Source organism: Primulina huaijiensis, chromosome 3, assembly GCF_012295235.1.
Source record: "Primulina huaijiensis isolate GDHJ02 chromosome 3, ASM1229523v2, whole genome shotgun sequence".
NCBI lineage: Eukaryota > Viridiplantae > Streptophyta > Magnoliopsida > Lamiales > Gesneriaceae > Primulina > Primulina huaijiensis.
In genome coordinates, this window is record NC_133308.1 from 28,787,115 (window position 1) to 28,807,886 (window position 20,772).

Below are 20,772 nucleotides of genomic sequence, written 5' to 3' on the forward strand. Positions count from 1 at the left end.
TATATATAATAAGCACTTGAATAAGAACATGGAGAATATATCTAGTCTCGATCTCCACAAAAGAAAGGGATGATATCATTTGCATATCTTACCATTGCATGCATGCATGCAGACCATAGTCACAATTCGGTTTCATTATAAGTACTTATTAATTAGGGATGTCAATGAACCCAGACCCGCAATGGACCCACCCCATCTGGGGCGGGTTTGGTCATACTAAATGGGTAATGGGACGGATCTCGGGTCCAATTTTTTAGACCCGTCTGGGTATGGGGCGGGTCATGGGTCCTATAATACCCAACCCATACCCGCCCCATACATGTGGATATAAATTGATGTGCTCGCGAAGATGGTTGTGAGGTGACGTGGAAGGTAAATAAATCACATTTTTATTTTGTCATTGTACTTTCATTTTAATTTTTTTACTATACTTTCTCTCTTTAAATTACATTTTTTACGGTTTTAAATTACAGTTTTATTTTTTCTATTTACTTTCTCTCTTTAATTTTGTAAGTAATTCTTCAAGTAATTTACCAACTTGTGCCACCATTCTTGATGAAGAGGAAGATGATCCTGAATAATGTACGTGTCTGAAAGATTGCTTACTCGCTGATTTTACATTGATCTGCTTAAGTTCTGTTATGACTTATTTTTGAGGATGTTAAGACTTTTTATTGGAGAGCTAGTAACTCTTTTTTTTATGTGATTCATTATGTCGTGAAAATAACTTGTTTGTTATTATTAAGTGTGGTCGAATACATGAATTAGTTTTCTATTGTGTTTTATTTAGAGGATTGTTTGTTTCATAATTCAGTCATGTGATAAGAAGATTATTGTTTTCATTTAAAAAAAATTCGGGTCTCACGGGTCTCGCGGGTCTACCCGGCCCCATTTCGTTTTCGGGGTGGGGTGGGGTGGGGTGGGTCCGAAGAATATTTAACCGGGGTGGTGCGGGTAATGGGTCCAAGTTTTCTTCATTGGACGGGTCTTGGGTTTAGTCATACCCGCCCCATTGACATCTCTATGATTAATCTAAAAATATGGTAAAACTTTAATGTTTGATACATGTGTTGTTTGTATGAATTAATCAAGTAGAAATTAATTTAAATTATAATTAAACATGTTTATTGTCAAATCATGACCTATAGGTTATAACAAAAATTTTGGTTATAAATTAAACTTATTCATAATTAATTAATTGGAAAAAGTACAATTTTAATAATGTAAGTTGATATATTTTGTGTTTCATAATGTGATTTGTTAAAATTTGGTTTTCACCAAACAAGTTGAATTTTTTGTTTAAGTTTTTTTTTCCCCGAAACTACTAAATCTAACTGATATTGTTTATTTAACAATGATAATCTCTTACGTGGCTAAAGAATAAATCTTAATTTACGCACATTAAAATACACATAAACAAAAATAAAGGAAAATGATAAGCTTCTTTCCTTCTGTTTTGAAGTATCGAGGGTTGTTTTGCTTTTTTTTTTTTATCAGACTAACTTTAATGTGAGTGATATGCGCTTTTATTCTCGCCACATATGTCATGTAGAAGAGAAATGTTGCCAAATAAACTATTTTCGATGAATTTAGTGGTTTTGGGCAAGAAAATGACAAAAAAAAATTTAAAATCACTGTATGAAAACCAAATTTCAAAATGTTACAATATTAAAACTCAAAAAATGCCAACTTAATTATAGAACTACAATTGCAATTTTCCTAATTAATTTAACTTTTATCATTAGTTTAGGAAAAGTTTTTATGCGTGGTTTAATCTCTATTGTAACAAGATAAACTTTCTGAATCTATAGGGCTTAATTAATAAATGATGATAAGATAAAAATATAATCATATTTTCAAAATGGCTCATAGGTATCATTTTCTTTTTCAGTTTGGGATTAGGATTGTTTGTGGCAATATATGTCTTGAGTCACAAAACCAACTTTAAAGGGTGTTATTTGTTAATAGGTAGACTAGATCCGAGTTACATACACGGAATAAGGGTTCATCTTCGAAACAATCGACCAGGTCGAAGTGGTTCGAGCTCAAGTGTTGGGTTGAGTTGAATGACTAAGAAACTTGAGGGTCCCCTCAAAGCTAACATGGTTGTAAATATGTTTATACATATATAGCTTTATTTATTGGCAAAAGTAAAGTACAATGTAGACATGCTAGAATGTGTCATTTGGATAATAATATGTGTACGAAATTGTTTCTTATATATATTATCTAAACAAATGTACGTATATAAGATCAAAATACCATATTAAAATTTTATATAAAAATTAAATTAATTTTTTATATTTTTAGAATAAAAATTGAACTGATAGGCTACGTGCATGCTTCGAAAATAACGATGAGAGTTGACAATCTTTTTTTGGGGGTCACATAAGCATCAAACCATGTGCTTTGTATTTTGCTTTATTCCTTTGGTTTTTCCACAGTCCCCGCAACCTTGCTGTATTTCCATTTTGCCCCTCTCAGAAATTGCCCAAGAGCCCTTAATTTTACTGATTGATAAATATGTACCCCACTTGTTAGGCCTAACGTAAGACAATAGATAGTGCTTCCATTCCCATATCATACATATATCAATTGATGTATTTAACAATAATTATTTAAATTAATTTTTTTGTTTACTAGTTATATATGGACAAGGGAAATATTTAGGAGTGTAACATAATTTAATTTTTGATAAATTTCTTTGTAGTTTATGGGTGTCTAAGTTATATGCATGCATGCAAAACATCGAGTTGTAAATTTTTTTGAATGAATCTTAATTGTGATCACGATGTTTTTCTCTTGTGTATTGGTATGTCTAGATTGATTAATATACCAAATTTAGGTAAACAAGATTATCGGGTGAGTCTATGAAGCTCTTTTCTTTTGNAAAAAATATTATTATGCGGTTTCAAAAACAATTGTTACGCTGCTCATAATAATTAAATTCCATACAACATTCAAAACAAAACAAAAAAAAAATACACACAAAATTTTAAAATAAAAAGAATAATTAAGCATTAGCTCAATTGTTGTTTCGGGATAAAAATGACAAATAACAAGGATCCAGTACTTGCGGAGGCAATCATTTTAGTAACATTAGAATCAACTCCCAGGAAAAATTGGTTCCCCGGTGAAAGGATCGAATTTGTAAGGCTCACCAGTAAAAGGGTCAAATCTTACTCGAGGGCGAGATCCTTGCCGGTCGGCACTGGGTGTAATGTCTGAACTCAAATTTAACCCATGTCTTGCTTGAGCTGTAGATGAACTGGGTGTTGCCTGAAATGAAGGGAGACTTTCGTCTATTCTTGATCCAATTTTTCCGTATGCCATAGACATGCTCGGGGGAACCTCAAAGTGAGGACGACTTCTGTCTTCCAAAGTTACTATTTTTGGAATCTGGAAGGTTTGGGATCCAGATGGGATGGATCGGCTTGGTAAACGAAAATCCGAGCCTTTCTCCTCCAATCGTCCTGCTACAGCTCCGGTTGGTAAGAGAAAATCTGGGCTTTTCTCCTCCAATCGTCCTGTTAATGCTCGGCTTGATAAGGGATAATCATACAATGATGATAAGTAACGTGGAGCACAGATATCAGACCTATGAGAAATTAACCACAACATTAGACCTCTTGCACAAATTGTTCATCTGCTCTTTAGAAAGACCTCAATGAAAGTATGCCAACTCGCCAAATTTAAGTTAAGAGACTAACCTGCCCACGGTTGAGTGCAAAGGAAAAGAGGCAACAGCTGGCGGAGACAGTCGGTGGGAGAAGCTTAAGAGGCTCGATTCTTTCTTAGAAGTTGCGCCAACTTTTGGCCAACTTGCCAAGCTTGGACTCAATCCCACTATGTCAACTAGGTGCTAAATTGGGGAAAGAAATGCTCAGTACAGAGTAATAAAGAATGAATGTTCCAGAAAAAGTATAATGAGCCATATCTATTCAACATATGTCAGTTACATACTCTAGAAATCAGTGCGGCAAGATATGCACCCTTATGTTGGGTACCAGGTCCTGTTAACATGAACTATAAAGGAGCAATAACGAATAATTAAAATACCGAGAGTCATAACCAAGGTGTGCATGTCACGTAAATGTAAATAATAGAGATTTTCAAGCCATCACCTGGTCAAGGATGGAAATAGCAGTAGACTCGGGTAATTTCTTGAGACTGTATAAAGTTTTGACATCAATCTGTCACGAACAACAACGATTACACGAACTTAGAAAAATTGATTCGCGTGATAAACAGGGGTGAACTAAAAGCATTCCACCGAAAATGATTATTTTCCTTCTAGAAAGTGGAGTTAAAATTCAATTGCCTTGAATCCTTGACTACGCACAAAAACAAGCTATTGTAAATTAACTTTAGGAACCAAGAACGTGCAAGGAAGATCAAGATATATATAAGTAAATTTCAAACTCGTTTTAATGTTTACAAGGTCAACCACTCCTAGGTTGCCATAAAATGAGGGTATTTAAAAGGGAGGAGACACTAGGCCCATTACATGCATAGAATGCACCTATAAATCCAAATAATTGCTTCTCTCAAATGAACTGGAAGAAGGGTTTATGCAAGACTTGATAGGGAAGACAGACTTTCTATCCAAGCGTAAGATGACCAAATTCTTCCAATGTAGGTCAGCCCAAGAAAGTATTGCATCTAATTTCATTATCAAACATGTTTTGTTAGCAACTTCAAAACTCACATCAAATCGAGTCGCAAGCCCAAGTCGAAGGATTCGAAGTAGGCGCTCTTTAACAGCTAATGGCAAAGCTATAACAGCATCCTCATAAGGATCAGGAGATAACAACTCCTGCTGAAAAAGGAAAATGTAATCAGGTAGTGAGAGTAATATAAAAATAAGGACGCCTAAAATAACAAGTGCTTGAAACTTAATTCTTCTTTCCTAAAAATAAGGACGCCTAAAATAACAAGTGCTTGAAACTTAATTCCTATTTCCTTTTCAGTTATCATTTTTCTTAACCTAATTAGCATGCACAGAGCACCAAGTAAAATATTTTGAAGAAAAAAGAACAGATGGGAAGTGATTGTGCAACCTATAGATTCATTCTTTTATGTTTAAATCATAACCATAAAACATGTGCAATTCGAGATTTTACAGGCCAGGACCTATGTTTCACCTCCAGCTGTCCCTATGATGATATTTCTCGACAGCCAAGTCCCAGCCTGCTCGTTAGTAATCGTTGAAATTTTGGTACAGACATTCAATGTTGGTCCAAACAAAGTATCGAGCTAAAAACGAGGAAAATCGATAAACAGAAAAGGTAAAATCAATGACTTTACATTCTGGACATGGCATTTAGGATTAATCGATGGAGCAACAATTGCTTCCTCCTTAAAAACTTTGGGATGACCCTGGACAAGATTACTTTCTGAATCCTCATGTGCTCGTTTCTTGTTCTTGTCCATAGGTTTTGCAACTTCAACCTAGTTGCAGACAATAGATATCAGATACAATAGTAAAGACTCCTTGATCTCATGACGAATACCGGTTGTCAATAATCAGGATTATTAATGCTTCGGTGGCAATTCCGAATACCTGAAGTTTATGCATCGGACCTCCCCCAGGTCCTCGAATTTCTTTCTCATTCATTTCTTTTACGGCTCTGTCAAGATCCTGCACCACAAAAGAGTGCCGAGGGATTGGGAGCAACTACTAAGAGTCAGTGACGTTACGAGTCAAAACAAATTTCATCACAATAAATCTAAATTGTGTTTATATATGACCTAGATTACAATACAGCCGTAAAGCAAGAAAAAGAATTATACAAGGTGAAGCCAAAATTAAACATATAAAATCAGAAAATAATAAAATCCTTTTGTCTCCCCATTTCACTTACCCAGGTACAAAGGATTACAAGATATCCAGGTTTTTTTATCGTAGCATTTGTCAGTTATCACCACAGGATATGAAAATTCAGTGTGCATAAGAATGAAAATAATTAACGAATCAAAGAAACAGTTTCTAGATTGGACATTTAATACTTAAAATTCCTGCATTTACTAGAATTCGGATATTAGCTCCATTTGTCACCACACTTTATGATATAAAATGACTGCATAATTTCCTATGGATAAACAATACAGTATTTGTTAACTGATCGAAGAAACAGTCTGTCCTAGACATTTCATTTATAAAAAAAATCCATGTATCGACCGAAATTTGGATATTTGACCATCTTTTAAAATGCAGTGCAATCATGATCTCTCTTTAAAAGGTGTTTGATCGAGCTTGTAAATTAGCTCTTTGAAACAATTTATAAGCTGTTTAAGATCTCGACAGCTCTTAAAAAATAAATAAAATAAAAGGTTGGAGACTCGGCCAAAACTCCTCGAAAAAGCTATAACAACAGAGGTTATAATCACAAAAGGGAAGAAAACAGAAAACGCCACATCCAGCTACAGAAATACAGAGAAGGGAAAACCAAACTCATCCATTTCGCAAAGTCCACGAAGGTTATTGTTAAGATCACACATAGTGCCACATTGCAGAATCAACAGAAGTTCATTTCCACTCCTTATCTTTCTTCTCTGAATTACATTTTCGTATGTAAGTTCTGTAATGTTACACGACTTTAAACAGTTATTTTGAAATAGTTTCCTGGGATGAAATTTTGAGATTCAATGACTATTTCTCTGATAGTTAGCAAGTGCCGCACTTAAAAAAAATTATGGTGCAAAGTGCAAACAGAAGTGCATGACTTCAGAAATTGAATAGCTCTTCAAGGGAAGCTAATAGCAACTTAATAATTTCTTCTATCCATTAAATCACCCATTTACTTTTTCAAACGCAAGAGGGGATAACGAGAACGAAAGCAAAAGATTAGGCTAAAGATAGCTAGGGTAGTTGAATATCTATTAAATGGCTAACATCATTAAAATCAAAACGAGCTAAAACCCTATGTTTAATAATTAGTAGCTGAAATCCCCTGGCAGACAAATTTTTTATCGTATACTTGCTTTTAATGAGCCTAAGCATGAAATTATCCAGAAATTAGAGTCCTCTTAACCGAAAATATTGTTTGGATATATGATAAAAAGAATTATATTTCTTTTCTGTTTCGTCTTATATCGTCCTCCAGAGTTTTAAGTCTTTCTATAAAGAGATTGTGCCAAAACAAAGGAAGAAAAGAAATAAAGGATATTTTGATCATATTCAAAATGATATTTTTAATTTAGAGTAATTTAATTTCAGGACAGTTTCAATTTTCCAGTCAATAAAAGAAGCGACTTACACAACCTAGCCAAAGTCAGAAAAAAGAAACCAATTAATTTCACAAATATAGCACGTGATGGAAATGAATCAGCAGGGCTACCATGGAATTACGATAACAAATACAAAACTGTACAAACTAACCGATCTCTCAATAAAATGAACAAACCCAACTGGAATGCCACCTTTTTTTGATACCACAACTTTCTCAACCTGAGAATGCATCATCACAATGAAAAATTAAAATAGAAATATAATCAAGGAACCGCTACATGAGACACAGATTATGTAAGACCTTGCCAAAAGGCTCAAATGTTTGCTTCAAGAAATTCTCATCAACATTGATGGGAAGGTTTCTAACAAAAGCTATTTTTATCTGAAAATAAAAAGAAAGAACAAAAGATAAAGTGAGATACTTCAAAGATTAAATACCAAAATGGAAGACACTAATCATGAACCTTGGCAAGCTCTTTTGGATCAATTTCAGGATCTTCCTCAGCCCACTGAACAGCTGGGTGCAAATTACCCAGACGAAAATCTGGTTGGGAACCTACTCGTTGAGCACGCGCTGCAGCCTGTGATTGATAATTTTCGAGGCGAGTTTAATTTGGATCTTATCAGCCTCCAATGACTTTTTTTGGAAGTAATTATTAAAGAACTGGTGAAGGATTACATATTGAAGGGATAACAGCGGATTGGCACAAAGTCAATGTGTGATACTTCTGAATAAATTTTTAACATTGTTCAGTTGAGATTAAGAGAGTTCTATATAAGAATTTCTTGAAGTTTAGAAGCCAAATTTCAGACATGGTAGAGCGATATGGTTAGGACTTAGGACCAGACATGAATCAATATGTTGAATTCAGATGGATTTAGTTACTATGGAACCAAGCTTCCTTTGGTATTATACAGACATGGAAATGGAAATTATGCTTTTAAACTTACAGTTCTCTCTTTTTTCTCGTGGTCTGACAATGTTAAAGATTGAGGTACTTGACAGTGCAAATTTAAACTCGTTATCGTCTACAAGTAAATAAATATCATATCGCACTTGTGAAGGAAAAAAACCCTGAATTTTTTATTTTCATTCCCATGGTTCTGATTCGTCCTTGAAGTAGACAAAGGCTTGTGACAAATCTCGAGGACAAGATCATTATTCAGGTATCAGCAGTCACTGAAGCAGGAAAAGGTTCAACAGAGGAAATAAAGAGAAAATGATTGATGTCATCAAAGAGACTTACAAGATCAACAAAATTAATTTGGAATCCTAAGAAGAAAACGACAATGCTGACAATAAAAATAACTCTATGAGACCAATAAACAGTGGATAAAAAAAAAGAATATGTGAATCAAAATGCCAAAATTTCAAGTAAGCACATTATAAAAATATATGCTGTGCTTATCTCAAATTTAGCGAGATAATGAGAAGAAAACAAAAGATAATCCAGTTACTAGAAAAAAATCAACAAATTAAAGGAAACCCATTGAGGCAGTCAAAAACTCCAAAGACAGATAGGTAGCTCAGCTGATCTCAAGAGGAAAAGCAGACAATAACAAATGAGAACAATAAAAGTTCTCTCAACCTAGTTAATTATACTGTTGATTGGAGTAGCATTAAAACTTCTTCATCCACCCCAACTAATTAGGGAAAATGTTTCTCTTAACAAACATCACTTGTAAATAATGATGGCAAACTTTGAAAATTTGAAAAATCAGGACGTTTCCCTGAGTTTGAAGGATGGCATCTATAACTGTTCATACACCAAATTAACATTTTAGAACCCATTAATATGATATAATTATCCCATTTAGGGTCGAAAGCCCAACACTCAAAAATGCTAATCACGTGATGTATTGCTCAATTGATTGGTTGATAACCCTATGATTGAACAATTCTCCAAATAAGAAGCCCAAGTTTTAAGCTCAGAGAGCACTGATCTGGGAGATCTCTTTATGCCACGTGTAGAGTTGCTTGATTAATAGAATAATTAATTATATTGAAAGGAACCAGGCTTTCAGTTATAGATCATAGAAAGTCCTTGGGATGTGAGTGGAAGTTGGGAAGGAACTGGATCACGCACGATGCTGTAAATACTGGAGCACCGTCCTTAGGAACCACATAAAAACGATAGGAAAATGTGTGGGCAGAGAACAGAATCAACCATAAAAGTTCAGTATATGAACAAGCAATTTTCATATCAATTTAATAGCAACTTTAATGTAATAATTAACTTCTCCAATTTTCTAACTCCTCTTCCCAGCTTTGATCCAGTAAATTTCTTGTTCGGTTATTCCTAACAATTTCTTGTTCCAGAATATGTTCTAGTCGTCTAATTTCATATATTCAAGTTCCATTTCTTTTCGGCATCAAAGAAAACCTGGGAGATTATAACTCACGATCAAACTAGAGATCCAAGACAACTGGTCCCTTAAGCTTCCACAATCGTTAAATTTAAAAGGTAGGGCAAATTTCAAATGATTTGTGTACCACCAACACGCGGTATGCCAACAAATCCAATTTAAGAACTATATTGAGTCATTGACACACTAACAATACAAGAAAATTCTTGCCAAACATGACAGGAAATGAAGATCATTGAATTTAAATTATTGGCAAAGGAAATGGGGAGAAACCACAGAGACAAATCAAAATTATAATCATAGTTTAGTTGTAAAACCAATAAAACAGAGATGCAACAAACTAGAGATAAAATTTCAGATATGCATGATTTTTTGTTCCAATTAACTCACTATTTTGTCCACTTGTAAAGAATTCAAACTTGGAATATATGTTTCCATTCCTTAATGAACTAGAACTGTTCAAATTTTAAATTTAGGTATCAAATTGTTTGGGTCTCATTCTTCTCATCCCTTGGGGCAAGTATTTGTTGGATTTCTAGTGACATGATCAATAGTTGAATCTGGAGCTGACCAAGCTTTTATCCAACATTACTTCAGATGCAACAAGTCAGTCAAAATCATGGCAGTTGTTTAATAATTTCTCCAGGATATATTTTAGCGAATCCAGATTCGCAATCAAAGTCCCCAGTTTCATAAGCAATATGAGTATTTTATTTTAATTTAAGGTATCACTATTTTTGGGAACAAGTCAGTCAAAATCATGGCAGTTGTTTAATAATTTCTCCAGGATATATTTTAGCGAATCCAGATTCGCAATCAAAGTCCCCAGTTTCATAAGCAATATGAGTACTTTATTTTAATTTAAGGTATCACTATTTTTGGGAATTCGTTTTTCCAACTAAGTATTAGGATTTTTGATGGTGGAAGAAAATAATTTTTATTTAATTAAGGTATCAAATTTTGAGGAACATATTTTGCACCTATTGTGACAGTATTTCTTTATTTTTTATTTCTTTGGATTTCCAGTAACATAAGGATCACTAGTTGAAGCTGGAACTGAGAATCAAAACCACCAACCTGAGCTTTTATCCTGTATGATTTCAATACAACAGGAGAGTCAACTAAAATTCACACAATCTTTGGATAGTATGATCTCCAAAAATTTATTAACTAGAAGAACAGGTTTGAGAGTTAAAAACTTACAGCATGAGATGAGAATCTCACGAAGGCAAAACCACGATTTCGTGGCTTTTGACCTGGTTGCATGTCTTTAACCGTAGGAAGGTCAACAGATACCACATCAGGGAAAACCTCCATAATGAAAAATAATTACACTTGGAGAAAGAGGCAACAAAGGGGTTGCAGTCATAAGTCAGACCAAGTATTGAACCAAACAAGAAAATACCTGGAGCACAAGTTTTTCGAACTCATCAGCACTCCATGCTGGGAGAGGGAAAGAAATCTGAGTCAGGATTGGGAACCAACAACTATCATGCATGTTACAAAGGATGCAAACAAGTGAACTCTGAAGTAGATCAGAAGCTACAAGAAAGAGTAATCATGGGAAAACAAAACACAAAAAAGAAGTGTTTATAATCATAAGATCTAAAAGTCAATTGCAAAAATTCACAAATAGAAAGGAAAAACTATAGCAATCAAATGGTCAAGTGATCATTTCTAGGAGACCCAATACTGTAGGCATTATGCTAGGATCCAAAACATTAAACTTTCATATATAAAAAGTAACACTCATTTCATTAGTGTTGAGCTCTGAAACAAATTTTCATAAATCTCAAACTATCGTCACAAGATAGAATAATAAACAACAGTTATTAGTTATTACACAGATTCTCAATTTAGTTTGTGAGTTTGAACACCCAAAAAAAACTTGATAAAGGGCCAGGCTAACGTTAAAAAATGGTTACTGTGCATCAACAATTATTATCTAAAATTGGGAGTGCCACAAGAAAATAAACCTTTATTAAGGTTTCCAAAGTATAAAGCGTTGTGCTCAATTGATGGGAGGACACCAATAGTCTTTCCGTCAAGCTGAAAAATAAAAAATAAATAACCGAACAGAACAACCAAGACAAACAGCATGTTGTATATCAATACATGTAAAGAAAGTACTTAAACTTTTTTTATGTAAGATTCTTCAGCCCACGTTGTAACTAGCAAATTAATAAGGTAAAGTTACAAAACAGGTCCAATAAACCCAAATGATTTAATTATAACAGTAAACCAAATGCGTACAGATTTCAGACTAAGATATACATCAGATAATATTTCAAATGAGGCTCAATAGGCCCAAATCAGTTGAAGTTTGATAGGAGTCCAAGTTAACAAAGTTAAGTATTTAGGAAATGTTAACAGTGTATCACAAACAATCTTGCATCAGCTTCTCCACATTCAAATGGCACATGAATGAGTTAAGGTAAAAATAGAGGCATTCTAGCTTATTTAACATCAATAGATTAGGGATCATTTCCCAGCCCTCCCCTTCCTAATAACTACCCCAATTAAACATTGCAGAAACTAAGTGCAAGAAGATACAGATTAAAGACTCTGGGCTAGGGAAAAATATTGGGAGCCGAAGAGCTAGGCCACAAGTCATCCTTATTCATTTTCAAGCAACTTCAAGTATCTTAACATCATTCACAGGCGTGTCTTCGATATCTCCCCAAGAGGAAACAGACATTAATTCAAATGCAATAATCAGTGTCATCAACAAAGCAATAATTAATGATCTTGATGAGAAAACAAAATTAAATTTCAAGGCATAAAAGTTCCCACTCATAATTCTCACCAAAGTTCCAGATTTTTCTCTCACAGCTCTACCTGCAGCTTCTTTTGTTGAAAAACGCACAAAGCAAAATCCCTGAAAAATCAGAAGATAGCGAGATACAGTGAAGTAACTTCTTGGTCTTCTTTCAGTACCTTTTCTTTGTTGGGTTACAGAAAATGGCATGCAGCACTAAAAATAATCATCTTCAAGGAAGCACATAAATTGTATAACTGAGAGTGACCTTCAAATTGCCATTCTGATCCTTTATCAAGCGAATTTCCACAATTTCACCGCACACAGAAAATTCCTGTGAAAATGGAAGTTGATCCAGTGACAGTTCAGGTAATGTAACTCAAACCTCATAAAGTTGTTTCTATCAGTTACAGAACATACAAGGAAGACGATAACTCGATGGTTCTAAAACCAACAACTATCATGCACGTTACAAAGAATGGAAACAGGTGAAATCTGACGTAGATCAGAAGCTACAAGAAAGAGCAATACAGGAAAACAAAACACAGAAAAAGAAGTGTTTATAATCATAATCACTCTGTCTAACATCCATATTTTGTGTTTTTACATATATTTTAGGTTGCATACGAATACAAGCTAGCAATCTGCTGTCTGTAGCTGTTCAAGATGAAGTAGAAATCAGACCTGGCGGATTTTGTCTTCAGAAATGGTCCGGGGCAAACCACCAACAAAAACTTCGGTTCCTTTTATTGCATGCTCTTCTCGCATGGAAAATGTGTATGTTATCAGGCGAAAACAAAATCTGTGAAATATATCTAACAAGCCATTTCTATAAAATTAATAAATAATGGTGGAAGTTAGAGAGAAGAATCATACAATCAATTTTTACGACAAGTCATACAACTACTATATACTTAATAGCTTCAAACTATAATGTTGTATGTTACCATACTAAAAGATTTTAATGGGGAGGAAACTTACTGCGATCAGTCTCGGATGGCTGGGTCATCTGTAGTTGAGTAGAGAGAAAGAGATAGCTAGTTAATTATGATAAACAAATAACTGAAATCTTCAAACAATCGATCATGTCAGTTTCTACCAACTTGGCACAATATAGGTATGAATTTCAGTCGCATCATCTTCCTTCACCCAAAAAAAATTGATGCCCTTGGAAAAATTTAATCTTTCTACCTCCCACCAACAATGGCAAAAGCCATTAGTATAAAAAAACAAAATTAATAAACAAACATCAAGGAAAGAAGTCTTCTCACTGTGCATATAGGAGGGAAACTAACTACTAGGGGAGGGAGAGGTCTTCAGCTATGCATTTGAAAATTTGATATTAAGTTCGTTCAAACCGAATTTGAGTCGCTCGAGCACTCTTTCATGATAATGCATTGTTATCTCACTCTCTCAAACTTGACAATTTTATTTATTTTATATATTTTTAAATCATCATTTCATTCAAATTTTATTTTTATAAAATTTCAAGTGTTTTTTAAAATTAATATTAATATTTAGTATTAAGACTCGAGCTTAAGCAACATTGTTATTTGTTAGGTCAAGTGGCACCTCGAGTAGGGTGTTACTAGAGCTCAACTACACACATTTCCTATAGGTTTTTTTTATGTCGTAAGATTCTTTATTGTGGAAAGCCATAAATATACTGGATCTGGATGAACTAATCAATGAACTGGAAGTCCTTTTACCATCAAACTTTTTTTACGGAATGTCAAATGCTTCCCCCATTGATCTGCATCTTCAACTGAGTGACTAGAATTTTGATTTCACTATTCTTTTTGGAAAACGGTCTGAGTGTCTGACATGCGTCAACCACTTTAACAATGGAGAAATAGTCACTAAATTCCCCCTCTGTCCAGATATTCATGGAATAATACATTTAATAAACAAATGGCAACAAAGCTCTCTTTTTCCATCTTCCAAATAGAACAGTTAGCAATCCCCATCTTTAAACGTTCAATTTAAACAGTTTAATTATCTCTTTTGATTTCATTTCTGAGGCGTGTCTGACACGCGTCAAACGCTTTAACAATGGAAAAATATTCAGTAAATGCCCCCTCCATCCAAATAAATATTAGTGGAATAACACATTTAATAAACAAATGCCGACAGAGCTCTCTTTTTTTGTCGTCCAGATAGAACAGTTAACAATCCCCATCTTAAAATGTTCAATTTTAACAGTTTAATTCTCCACGGGATTCGCGTCAATCTTTTTTCTTGTCAAATGAAAAAACGTTGCCTCTAACTAGTAACTAGTGATGAGCTACGACATCAAATAGTTAAATTTATACGAAACCAATATATACGGAGAGGGAAACTTAATTCACACAAGCGAATCGAATCGAATCAAGAAGAAACCCTCAAGATAAAGCAATTTCTATCCTCGAATGGAAAATCTTAGTAGTTCTAACTTCAGGAGATTCGCGTAAATATTTTTAAAAAAACAACCTTGGCTATAACTGTTCAGAAATTTGCGTGTCAAATAAAATCAATTGTTCTTAGAAACGAGAAAATACCTGTGCTGTCGGGGAATTGAATTTCGCTGGACGCAGAAATGGTACCAATAGGAAACCCTAGATGCGTGAATTGTGCTGATTTTGGGTTTTTTATTATTTTTTTATAATTTTGTTTTAGTATTTTATATATGATATGTCTATTTTATTCTTCAACATGTGTTTTATCATTCATGTTCGGACTTGAATCGACTCAAAATTAATTCGATGGTTTCGACTTTAAAATGGGAATTAGATTAAGAATTTAATATTTATTCAATTTTTATAAAAGAAATGTATAATATAATTAGCAGTTTGATTAGTCTTATTATTTTTTCTCCTTTTGCACAAGTTCAACCAAGACTAAATATATATTCAATCGATTCAATTTCAGTTTGAATTATTAGTTTAGTCATTCTCTGGCTCTATTTTAGTAACAAAATCAAAAAATAAACAAAAGTTTTGTAGTTCGTTGGAATGTGCTTAAAACTTTAAATTTTGGATTCCAACTTTCGATGAATGGTATTTTTGAGTAAGTCTCTTGTGAGACGGTCTCACGAATCTTTATCTGTAAGACGGGTCAACCCTACCGATATTCACAATAAAAAGTAATATTTTTAGCATAAAAATTAATATTTTTTCATGGATGACCCAAATAAGAGATCTGTCTCACAAAATATGACCCATGAGACCGTCTCACATAAGTTTTTGTCATTTTTTTAATTAAATTTTAACTATTTTATATAATGATTAATGGAAGAAAGAAATGGAAAAATCACATTCTAAAAACACATGCAAAAAGTTCGAATACTTCGTTATATAGACAGGGCAAAAAATTCCTCCGCTGATAAACTATTTGGCCTCAAATAACTTCAAGAATCAAGAATCTTGTAGTGTATTCTTGAACCTTTTGTTTGGTTAATATATATTCTTTATCATGTTTTCCTTGATGATCCTTCTCATTGTTTTCCCAGAAGGCGATTTGGGGACAGAGCCGACAAACTGTAGCACCTTCACTCGTTTGTAGCTGGCCACATTGGACGAAATGTAGTTCATTATATCCTCCTCACTTTCTTTGGCTTTCGAGTTTAATACGACAGATGCTGCTGGTATCTCTCCGGATTATTCGTCGGGTAACCTGAATTAGATTCGTTCTGTAATGGTCAATGTATCCGTTTCTAAACAGTAATTTAAAGATTATGTTGATATTACCCCACTACAGCAGCATCTTCAACTGAAGGGTGTGTTAGAAGGATGGCCTCTAATTCAGCTGGAGCAACCTGCCAAGTCATTTGCAAAAAGTGTTGGTCAGAAAATTTTCATGTTTTCAATGCTGCCGCTGATTTTCTTTGATGAGATGTGTGGTATTGTGGTTGTTGGGTAATTACACCCCCGAAACGATGCCAACCACGATGATAATGTAGTACCCAAAACTTGCGGAATAAAATAACCAACAAGAACACAAAGATTTACGTGGTTCACCCAATATAGGTTACGTCCACGGAGCACTGCAACTTTTATAACTGGAAGAAATATTACAACAAGTGTATACACCAATACACTCAATATTTCTCACACTCCCAACCCGAGTATACCGAGAAAATAATTTCTCTAACTCACACAAGAGAATTCCCGCACTCAAGAAAAAAATACACTTTTTTTTTCTATACACTCTTTTTTTATCAAAGCTGAAAAGCTTTTGATTTTGGGATACAATAACTGAAGGAATTGAGCTCTATTTATAACTAATTCCCTTGTTCAGTTTTAATAAAAAAACGATGTGGGATGAGTTTTTATTATTATTTTATTTAATGTGAGTCCCACCACATTAAATAAAATCTTACCTAACAGTGGTCTATTTTGCTCAACTGCGTATGTGGGACAATGATTGGGACATGACATTTGATTTTGACACAGTTTAAAGTATTGAAGTCATACAATTCAACTATACTTCTTCGCCTAGAGACAAGTGACGGGTCCTATAATTCTATGTATATATTATCATAATTACCTGGAAACCTTTGTATTTGATCAATTCTTTGATTCGATCCACAAGGAAAATGTCCCCATCATCGTCAATGTAGCCTATATCTCCAGTATGAAGCCACCCGTCTTTGTCAAAGGTGTGAGTGGTTTCATATTCATTCTTGTAGTATCCTGAAGTTATTTTTCCATATAATGTTACAACTACAATACAAGAAACGATTAAAGTTATATATTATCGTCCTTTTGCTTGGCTAGTTCACCTTTCATCACACACTGGCTTCGCACACAGATTTCTCCTGGTGTATTCTTGGGAAGTGAGTGACCTGTTTCGGGATCGATGAATTTCACTTCCAAATTTGGAAGAATGAATCCTACTGAATTCCTCTTTGCAATTCCACGTCCCTTGTTTGGATCCCCGTGAGTTAGTGTAATGCAGCTATGCTCAGTCATTCCATATGCCTAAAATCATATATAATAGACAAATCATCAAGATTTCTGGGATTTTGAGATTGGACAGATTTTAGAATAGTACTTTACCTCTTGGACTTCAACACCAGGAAACTTCTTTTCAAAATTCTTTAAGAATTTCTGGAGCGAGGGGAGCTGCAGCAGTCATGATGGATCTAAGGTTGAGTTTACTAAGATCAAATTCATCCACGATCGGGTTCTTGACCAATCCCAGAATAATGGGTGGGACAATAGGCGCAAACGTGACCTCATGTGTGATCAGTGTATTGAGAAATGTTCGGAGCTCGTACCGACGCATCAATACAACTTTCCCTTTGTTCCTTATGGTGGCACAGCATATTCCAATTAGGCCATATATGTGAAAAAATGGTATTAGGCCTAGTATGGTGATCTGACCAATTAGTTCAGGTCCAACGCTGAATAGGGACGAGCAGAGGTTAGCCACCAGGTTTCGGTGTGTCAACATCACACCCTTTGACAATCCAGTGGTGCCTGATAATAAGAACTGAAACTCGATCATTTTTATGTGATGGAAAGATCTCAAGTTTGGTTTGAGCTATGTTGGACCAGTGACAAAGCCAAGTTTAAGTCTCTTGTTTCTCTGAAATTATTACCTGATGAGAATGGGAGGGCACATAGATCAGTCTGTTCCACTTTTTCATCAATAGTATCAGTATTTGACTTGTCTGCTGCCTCAAGCAGTTCATTCCAGTATATAGTTCCATCCACACGGTCTTCACCTTGTATTATAATGGGCAATCCCAAATCCTTTACCCGTGTGGACAAAAATTCAGATGGCAAATTCATCAGAATACATATGATCCAACATAAAATCAATTGTAATGATGTCGACCTTGTGATAGGTTGATCCATCTGTCACCAGAAGCTTTGCATCAGCAGCCTCAACTTGCTTCTGTATTTCTGATGCATGAGCACTGGGGTTCGCACCAGAAAAAACGCCCCCTGCAGCCATGATTCCAAGTGCAATGATGGCATACTCCGCCACATTGGGAAGGAGCACCATCACGACTCTGCCTTTCCTCAGCCCGAGTGACCTGACAGCCTTGGAGAATCTCTTGATATCTCTGCTCGCTTCCCTGTAAGTGTAGCCTTTCCCAGTGACTGCATCCACAAATGCCATCTTGTCCAGTTATAAGTCCACATTGGAAAGCACAAATTCGGGCAGTGTTGTGTCGTCCGGAACAGAAACTGGCTGGCATTTGCTTCGGAAAATAATTTCATCTTCTGCCAAGTTCTTAGCATCGGTTCCCATGGTCGGTTTATTTGTCTGCATGAATTGGTTTTCTTGAATTTATAGGAGAGAAATTGCTCATGACTATCAATTTGTCACATTGGAGAAATGAAATGGATTAGTGCGAATTTAGGTGGAGGCAGGTTAAGGCCAAAAAACCATGGTGGGGTTCGACAGGTGAGAGTTTGTTGAATCATGTTTAATGCAAATGGCTTACATTACTTTCAGAAAACAAGCTTTTTCTCATCTCCCGCATAATAGGCCACAAAAATATGTTGGGCCTGTTTACAAACAGGCCTAAGCCCACCAATAACACCAAGCAGGGCCTTTGCCCAGTATCCCATTTATAAATCTCATGCAACCCTAAATCTTTAACATCTTTCACTAGCGACTGCTGCCTCGCGAGTCGTCATATTCGGCAGAGGTGATATCGTGGTCTGCGCGAGATTTGAGATCTTCAGCTATGGCGACTGCGAAGACTGTTAAAGATGTCTCCCCTCTCGAATTCGTCAAGGCATACGCCGCTCATCTCAAGCGCTCCGGCAAGGTACGAGGCTCAGTATTCAGATTTTTTTTATCACGATTAGAGATTAGGCAATTGTGGTTTTTTATTGAAGTTATGTACTTTGTTAAGCAAATTACGGAGAGTTGGTGATTTTGATTTCAGAGGAATTTGTTAACCATCTCGTGGTTGTTTTCTCTTCCTATTCTCCTGCTTTGTTTTTTTGCTGCTGGATGCATGTATGGAGTCATAAAGTTGAAGATAATTTAACCATACGGAGTTATCTGAAAAAAATGAAAACTCCATGTTTATTTTCCTTTTTTTTTTTGCAAAAAATAGATGGAGCTTCCGGAGTGGACTGATATCGTGAAAACTGGTGTGCTCAAAGAGCTTGCTCCTTATGATCCTGACTGGTACTACATCAGGGCTGGTAAACTGCTCTTTCTTTTCTTTTTCTATTTTTGCTTACCTGTTCTGGCTAGTCATTCATCTTTCAATTTGGAATATGCAACTCCAAAATGATCTAGTTTCTAAGTTGTGGTAATTTCTGACATTTGTTAAGTACTCGTGTGAGGTTACCTGTTTGTGGTATCATGTTTATACAAAAGGACTGTCTTGATTTAGATGTTATTGAAGTTTTGCTTTATGTACTATATCTGCTTCAGATTGTTGTGTTTGAAATGCAATTTGGTTTGTGGAATTATACAGCTTCCATGGCTAGGAAGATTTATTTGAGGGGAGGTCTCGGTGTTGGTGCTTTCCGGAGAATTTATGGTGGGAGCAAGAGGAATGGGAGTCGTCCCCCTCATTTCTGCAAAAGCAGTGGGTCCATTGCTCGCAACATACTTCAACAGTTGCAGGTTATGGGCATTGTTGAGATGGAACCAAGGGGGTGAGTTTTTAAAAATTTATCATTATGGTAGCTTAGAACTCGACAAAATTGGTGTCAAGCTATACCAAACTGATGAAGTAAAGTGAAACTTTGTATTATGTCTCATCACATTTCTAATTACTCATATAAAAATAAGCCACTAGCCACTATGAGTCTAGTGCATATATTTATGTATATAATATATATGCATATAGATATTTTATCTACATAGCGACCTGTTGAGGAATCGAATATATTCTTAAACCAGGTCGGCTGAATTTATGGTAAATGTTTTATGGAACAGTTTTTTTGGATCAGCATTCAGTTGCATCCATCATTATTTTGAACTTTCTGATGTAACGTTCCTTTCTTTTTTGTGTGTCTTTGTATTTAACAGCGGAAGAAGAATCACTTCCAATGGACAAAGGGATCTTGATCAAGTTGCTGGAAGGATTGTTGTTGTTGCACCGTAGGTTATTTGAGTGTGAAAGCATGTGTCCTATCTGTTGAGAATTTTTGTCTGAAGTTGTCTAACTATTTTTGGTTGCGAATTTCTCGGTGTGGTTTACCTTATTTTTAAGATGGTACTCTGGAAATTGGTTTACATTTTCATATGATTTAGTTGATTACTTTCTGGATATGATATCGGATGCTTTGTAGCCTGTACCTCTTGCGTTTTTTTCTTGACTGAATTTTCCGTTGGAAGGCTTAATCATTCTAAATGAGTGATAAGTTTCTAAATTAGCTTTTGGTTGATTTATGCCCAACTTAAAAATAACGAAAAAAATGTACAAGAAGAAAAGCGGAACTCTATTTTTTTTAAA

General features: G+C 35.0%; 2 protein-coding genes and 1 pseudogene across 4 annotated transcripts; 1 reads left to right on the forward strand and 2 right to left on the reverse strand.

The window, feature by feature from the left end:
* Positions 1 to 2,970: 2,970 nt before the first annotated feature.
* LOC140974433 (uncharacterized) lies at positions 2,971 to 15,004 on the reverse strand. 3 transcript variants are annotated; one of them, XM_073437890.1, is made up of 18 exons: positions 14,894 to 15,004; positions 13,338 to 13,365; positions 13,041 to 13,117; positions 12,625 to 12,690; positions 12,405 to 12,476; positions 11,575 to 11,647; positions 11,004 to 11,041; positions 10,802 to 10,909; positions 7,696 to 7,812; positions 7,533 to 7,613; positions 7,382 to 7,450; positions 5,564 to 5,641; positions 5,308 to 5,451; positions 4,709 to 4,816; positions 4,125 to 4,193; positions 3,964 to 4,026; positions 3,711 to 3,862; positions 2,971 to 3,598 (listed from the first exon to the last, which is right to left on the reverse strand). In XM_073437890.1, exons 2-18 carry the CDS (start codon positions 13,363 to 13,365, stop codon positions 3,106 to 3,108), a joined length of 1,836 nt encoding a protein of 611 aa, XP_073293991.1. In that variant the 5' UTR covers positions 14,894 to 15,004; the 3' UTR covers positions 2,971 to 3,105. The 3 variants fall into 3 exon arrangements, with proteins under 3 accessions (XP_073293991.1, XP_073293990.1, XP_073293989.1); XM_073437889.1 differs by having other exon boundaries at positions 2,972 to 3,598; positions 4,709 to 4,819; positions 13,041 to 13,114; XM_073437888.1 differs by having other exon boundaries at positions 2,972 to 3,598; positions 4,709 to 4,819.
* Positions 15,005 to 15,686: 682 nt separating this feature from the next.
* Positions 15,687 to 18,596, reverse strand: LOC140974435 (4-coumarate--CoA ligase-like 1; annotated as a pseudogene).
* A 346-nt stretch (positions 18,597 to 18,942) lies between these two features.
* LOC140974436 (small ribosomal subunit protein eS19z-like) lies at positions 18,943 to 20,614 on the forward strand. Its single transcript, XM_073437891.1, has 4 exons — positions 18,943 to 19,122; positions 19,417 to 19,507; positions 19,786 to 19,969; positions 20,346 to 20,614. Exons 1-4 carry the CDS (start codon positions 19,039 to 19,041, stop codon positions 20,419 to 20,421), a joined length of 435 nt encoding a protein of 144 aa, XP_073293992.1. The 5' UTR covers positions 18,943 to 19,038; the 3' UTR covers positions 20,422 to 20,614.
* Positions 20,615 to 20,772: the final 158 nt, after the last annotated feature.